The 6,709-nt window shown below is 35.4% G+C and overlaps 1 protein-coding gene and 1 long non-coding RNA gene across 2 annotated transcripts in view; one reads left to right on the forward strand and one right to left on the reverse strand.

Annotated features, from left to right (window-relative positions):
• The window catches only part of LOC128249103 (uncharacterized), a 65,320-nt gene extending 58,957 nt beyond the window's left edge, over window positions 1-6,363 (forward strand). Inside the window, exon 2 of the long non-coding RNA XR_008265230.1 lies at window positions 5,304-6,363. This is a non-coding gene — a long non-coding RNA (uncharacterized LOC128249103). The remainder of the gene's footprint in view (window positions 1-5,303) is intronic.
• The window catches only part of LOC106870545 (cytochrome P450 2B4), a 21,387-nt gene continuing 17,793 nt past the window's right edge, over window positions 3,116-6,709 (reverse strand). Inside the window, exons 6-8 of the mRNA XM_014916668.2 lie at window positions 5,940-6,036; window positions 5,238-5,444; window positions 3,116-3,859 (exon numbers count right to left, since the gene is read on the reverse strand). Of these exons, the coding sequence (XP_014772154.1) occupies window positions 3,681-3,859; window positions 5,238-5,444; window positions 5,940-6,036 (483 nt within the window). The 3' untranslated portion in view covers window positions 3,116-3,680. The remainder of the gene's footprint in view (window positions 3,860-5,237; window positions 5,445-5,939; window positions 6,037-6,709) is intronic.

A 6,709-nucleotide genomic window follows, 5' to 3' on the forward strand; every position in this document is an offset into this window, starting at 1 on the left:
AATAACTCTTAATTTTACTTGATTAAGCCTTCCTTGACAAAATCTATCTATCTATCTATCTATCTATCTATCTATCTATCTATCTATCTATCTATCTGTCTGTCTGTCTGTCTGTCTGTCTGTCTGCCAGTCTGTCAGTCTGTCTGTCTGTCTGTCTATATTAAAAAAAGAAAAGAAAGAAAGAAAGAAAGAAGTTCACTTAGCTGGCGAAAGTGAGTAGTACCTGTAATTCAAAGGGCCAGTCTTGTCACATTCTGTGTCACGCTGAATCTCCCTGAGAACTAAGTTAACGATACACGTGTCTGTGGAGTACTCAATCACTTTCTCCTTAATTTCATCTGCAGCCTGTTTGATTGACCGGATCAACTGGAACCCTTATCATACATACATACATACATACATACATACATACATACATACATACATACATACATACATACATACATACATAATTACAGAAATGTTATTCCAGTCCTTCTAACCAGTTTCAAGATAATGCTTTTTTTAACAGTCCTAGCATCCTTATCATATTCCTGCTATGCTGCTTTATCAGTGTGAGTATTCAACACCGCACAACCTTTTTCCTGCGTTAGTCAGTGTTTATTCTACACCCTATAACCTTACAGTGTTTATTCTATAGCCTATAACCTTGCTACATACATCCCTCAGCATATGTTTTAAATTAATTAACTTTCACAACGGCAGCATATTCCTTTCTACGCACTTTGTTTGTTTAAAAATTGTAAAATAATAAATTATTTTTGTATGAAAAATTGAATTATGCTTTGTGAATTTTCTTGGAGCTTGACTTTCTTCAACGGGACATTCAATCCTGAATTTTATAACATGTAGTACATGTCCCAAATAAATGTTGACTTTCTGCACTTTGTTACATTGGTGACGCACAATAATTTTTGCTAGATTGGTGACATTCCGATGCTGTAATATTTCTTTTGGAAATATTCCTTAAAAAAAATTTTATGGCATAACTATGCTACAGAAAGTATGTTTTGGACCTATATTGATTACATTTCGTTTTGCTTGAACTTTGTGTGTGTCCGTTTTGCTGTTTTCATTATTCTTTTTTCTTTCTTTTCTACTCTATGCACAAGACCCGAAATTTTGGGGGAGGGGGGAAGCAGTCGATCAGATCTACCCCAATACGCAACTGGTACTTAACTTATCGACTCCGAAAGGATGAAAGCAAAGTCGATCTCGACGGATTTTGAACCCAGAACGGAGCGACGGGTGAAATTTGCCGTTTTCAATATTATCAATTCGATGAGTGTCTATGTGTCTGTGAGTTTGTGCGGGTTTCCGCGTTCGTTACGTTTATAGTAAACTATAGTAAAGGACGCTTTACGCCATCTTAATGAGCCCAAATCTAATAAAATAGCCATCACTATGGTAAGTGATCCCCATGAAAATCGTGATATTCTTACTCGCGCTCGAGATAACAACCTTAAACGTGTTCCGGAAACTCATCCCTCTTATGATACTCTCCAGTATAATCTTATTCTGTGGAATAGACAATATGGATTTAATTTCAATATTCCACAGATTGAACCTGCAACAGGAGAGCCAATTACAAACAAAAAAAAGTATCGTCAAATGACTTCTATTCTTACCAACTGATGTTAAGACCAGAACAATCAAATCAACTAGCCATGTGTCGTGATCTATTTCAGCAGTGCCTAAAGTTGAGAGTCAGCGTCTCTTCTACATTCGTAACAATCAAAAAAAGTTAAGGGCTAAAACGTATGTTCATCTCCAAGATGCTCTGAGGACAGATGGTGATATCCAAAACATGGAGCAACTATAATCCTCCAGTACACACACACACACACACACACACATGCACACACACACACACACACACACACACACACACACACACATGCACACAAACAAATACATACATACACAAACACACAAGCAAGCACACACACACAGACACAGGAATACACACACGCAGAATACATATATACATACATACATGCATGCATACTAGGACACTCTATAATGAAATTGGTCGGAAGGATAACCCCGAGCACAAATAAATAAGAACCTACAGTATGGTGGAAGCCATAGCCACTCATAATAAAAGGGAGTCCTGGTGGTATGTCCCAATGAAAAGCTGAATAAAATGTAAGCACAACAGACCTGATATAACGAGAAACTGCGTACAGTTGCGGAAATAAGCAGCCCAGCGGATGTTAACACAAAGCTGAAGATCAGTGAAAAAGAAAATACCTACGCTGAACTATTGGGAAATCTGCAGTTACTCTATCCAGATTACAAGCTCAGGTTTATACCTGTAATTATTGGGACCATAGATATGTAATACACTGCCTAAATACCAATCTTGAGAAATTAGGTTTCTCAAAACCAGACAGGAAAAAGCTACTTCGAAGTCTACGAACCTAATCCATCACTAGAACTGTAAAAATCTGTAAAACTTCCTAGAAGTTTATCGTTTAAATATATATGAGCATGTCTAGATATGCAACTATATGCGAGAAGATACATACATAAAACAAAACATACACATCTGCACATATACATACATACATACATACATACATACATACATACAAACAAAAATACCCTGCTGTTGTTGAAATTCCAGTGAAGGAGCCTTGGATCTAGGTTAGAAACCGGTTCTTTCTCTATTGGCAACAAATCTTGAAATAAAACTGAATAATGACATACATACATACATACATACGTGCATGCATTCATGCACACACACATATATACATACGCACATCGTGCATGCGTGCATGCATACATAATACATACATGCATAAATGCATACATAATACATACATACATGCATGCATACATACATACATACATACATACATGCATACATACTTACATACATACATACGTACGTACGTACGTACGTACATGCATACACAAGCACTCAAGCACACGCGCACAGTGGCGTGCAACAATGGCTCAGATAGAGAAACGCAGCTTCCGTAAAAGACTAAAAGAAAATTCATTGAAAATGTTGCAAATAGCAACGAAAGAGCTTTGACGGAAACAAACAAACGAACAAAAGCAAAACAGACGATTGACTGTTTAAGGAAGTTAAACAAACAATCTATTAATTAGTTGGATTTTTAATCAATTGACTAATAATAAAGGAGTGGATTTGAGCCAGTATGTGTATTATTACTTCTGGCGTAATGACTCTTCCTGGACTCAACAAAATTTGTTTTGACACACGAATTCACACTAAGAATCCTGCAAAGTTAATACAAAAGCGAAATCATAATTTATCTCATAGTTTTAGTTGCGTGAATTATACGAAGGAGTGTACAGGAATTAGCATCATAAAGAAAACTGTAACTCAAGGAAATTACGAAGGGAAAGGAAGACATTATGAGCACCATGTTGCTCGAAAGTTTGTTTATTTCTATTTTCTATATATCATGGTACATATCCGAAGATATTCCTATTGATATATCAGCATACACATATTACCATGTGTGTCTATCTAATAATATTTATGGAGAACTACTAAGAGTGAAAGCATAGACAAATACTATAATTTACTATCGCAGATCTGCCAAAGTTCTGCGAAGAAAATTTTCCTCTACTTTCCAAAAGATATCTTGTTGCTGTTATACATCAAGTGTATGCTCAAAAGTCTATATGACCAAATTATATCACAACGGTACTGCACGGATATTAGTATTCATTGGGGCATAATTGAGGCCAGCCATTATGCCCTCTAGTATTATTGGTGTTTCGTCAGGTTTTTCCAACTGAAATTTCTGTAAGATGTTTGTAAAAGCCAGGAAAGCTTCTCTATTGGCCAGTGACACTCCTGCACACATTCTTGGACCTACAAATAAAGCAGAAGTTATAAATTAATCAACATACACTATGTATGTTAAATTTTATCATATACATGTGATAAAAATTAGACAAGTCGTCATTGATTTTAGTTAGGTGTAAATATGTTCTGGCTCTTTATCTCCTACACCCTTTATATAGTCGAACAGACTTCCAGTCATAGACACACACGTCCTGACCATAGTCAGATGTTAAAAATGGATTTCCAGAAACTACAACCAGGGTTATTCAAGCACACGGGGGTGCCTTCAGGATGATCGTTAATATAAAGGGAGGTAAGTGTTTCCCACAGCGTGACGCGAAGTTATAAATTTGAATTTGAAATTGAGGAATCAAGTAATCAAGCATCGTTACGGCAAATACAAGAGTTAGTCCTCATAACTGAAGCACGACCATTTTTGAACAGCAAGTACACGTAGATAAAAGCCTTACAATTACCCATGGTTGCATATGTTGTTCACACATAAAATACAGAACGTGAACGTAAATAAAAAAGATGCATTTACGAAGAAAACAGAAACCAAAACCAAGTCCAAAGTCTCTATCTTATCTGATATGAACGAAATTGTTACAAACACACATATGGACGCACATACTTACATATAAGCACGAACACATAAGTGCGTGCACACATACGAGCGTGCACACATTCGAGCGTGCACACATACGAGCATGCACACATAAGTGCGTGCACACATACGAGCGTGCACACATTCGCGCGTGCACACATACGAGCTTGCACACACTCACATGCTCATACCGAACAATTTCAAAACAACGCCAAATCATACATGCAAAATAAATGGAAGTGGAGAGACAAGTTACTGAAGAGATTGCAAGAGTGCAATGAAATGATTTAACAAAAAAACTAAATACTGTTTATAAATTAATAAAGGACTGAACCAGTGCGTGTGTTTATTACCGGCATAATGCCTCTCCCAAGGTTTAATTGTAAGTAATCAAGCTATTAAATGAATAAGATAAACAAACCGAGGCTTTCTCACGGAAACAATGAGAATTTTGGGAGAAAAATGACTAAATATTTGTTTAGAGAATAAATATTGTATGTAGGGTATTTAGTGGAACATTGATGCTTATTTTGTTGACATGATGAATATCAATACCCACTTCAATAAGATTTGAAGTAGATTGCTGTTTTATACAGTGTCTCATTTTTACTAATGTCAAACTAACTAATGGTGATTCTACAATTCAATAATTAAATCTCCCTCAACATATGGTTTTAAAACAATCATTAGATAGTGTAGCTCTAGATCGAGGTAAATGTTGTGTTGGTCACGATTGGCGATTGGGATGCGTTTGATTATAGATATACTATATCATTAGAATCTATTTACAATACTTACCCGAACCGAAAGGTACAAAAGCTTCATTTTTCTTTAACTCATTATTTTCTCCGATCCATCTTTCAGGACGGAATTGCTGTGGATTATCCCAATAATTCGGATCAGAATGAGCCTCCATTAATAAGAATGCAACGAGAGTATCTTTTGGAATATCATAACCTCCTAGAGTTGTATGGACTTCAGCGGTGTGTGGAGCAGATAAAGCAGCTGGAAAAAAGAATCATTGTAAATATTAACAATGCCGAAATTAACGATGATCTAAATTAAATATGTTACTAGGGATATCATAATAACTTTGATGATGTAATTATTTTGTGACACCTCTATAAGCATTAGTTAATGTGGAGTTGTATTAAAACATAGAAGTTTCGTTGCTGTAAAATTGGGTATTAAATTAGTCTGTGTTGCAACGTTAGAGATCTGAGCTTATGTAACACTAGATTGACGAAATGCTGTAATGTAACAATACAAATTAGAGCTGAAAGAGAATTGTTCATGTCAGAATGAGTTGACTCACCAGGACGGTATAACCAATAAAAGTACTTACTAACAATAAAAACAATATGAAGCACAAGGAAATTTTACCATTAACACAGGAATGTAAAAGTTTTGACGCAAATATCATTGGCGTACCGATTCAAGTTAGATATAAATTACAGGAGATAGTGTTGTATTATAAAAATTGCATGACAGCCTTCTTACCAATTGTCGCAATTCTGTGAACCTCAAGAAGGGTTGCTGCAACGTATGTCATATGTGGTTTGTCTTCCATTGTAACAGGTCTGTTCTGATTGGTGATCTAAAAAAGATAAGCAATCACAAAAGACTTAATTCATACATACATACATACATACATACATACATACATACATACATACATACATATCTCTTCGAAAATCGAAGTAAAAGAGGATATCTATGGACAACTGCTTCGAGATCTCCAACTTCTATATCATAATAATAATAATTGGAGCACTAAGTCTTGTTAGTAAATACTTAAAGGAGAGTGTGAATAAATTGGAATTTTCAAAAAGAGAAATCGATCAGCTAATTCGTACATTACAAGTGCAATCTGTGAGTGGAACAATAAAAATATGCAACACTTTTCTCAAGTTCCAAATGTGAATTCGTCTATGTTAACTACATCCCAAAGATGGAAGCTTGTCTCTTTGTTGGAAACCGGCTCCCTTCTCAGTGGAATATTTATAATAATTTTAAAAAATAGGAGAGACATACATACATACATACATACATACATACGTACATACGTACATACGTACATACATACGTACATACATACATACATACATACATACATACACACATACATACATATATACATACATACATACACATATGCATGCAAACATGCATATATGCATGCATACATATATACGCACATGCACACATACATATTTTTATACATACATGCATACGTACACACACACGCACATTTAGAAGAAGATGGAAGA

Source organism: Octopus bimaculoides, chromosome 11, assembly GCF_001194135.2.
Source record: "Octopus bimaculoides isolate UCB-OBI-ISO-001 chromosome 11, ASM119413v2, whole genome shotgun sequence".
Classification (NCBI taxonomy): domain Eukaryota; kingdom Metazoa; phylum Mollusca; class Cephalopoda; order Octopoda; family Octopodidae; genus Octopus; species Octopus bimaculoides.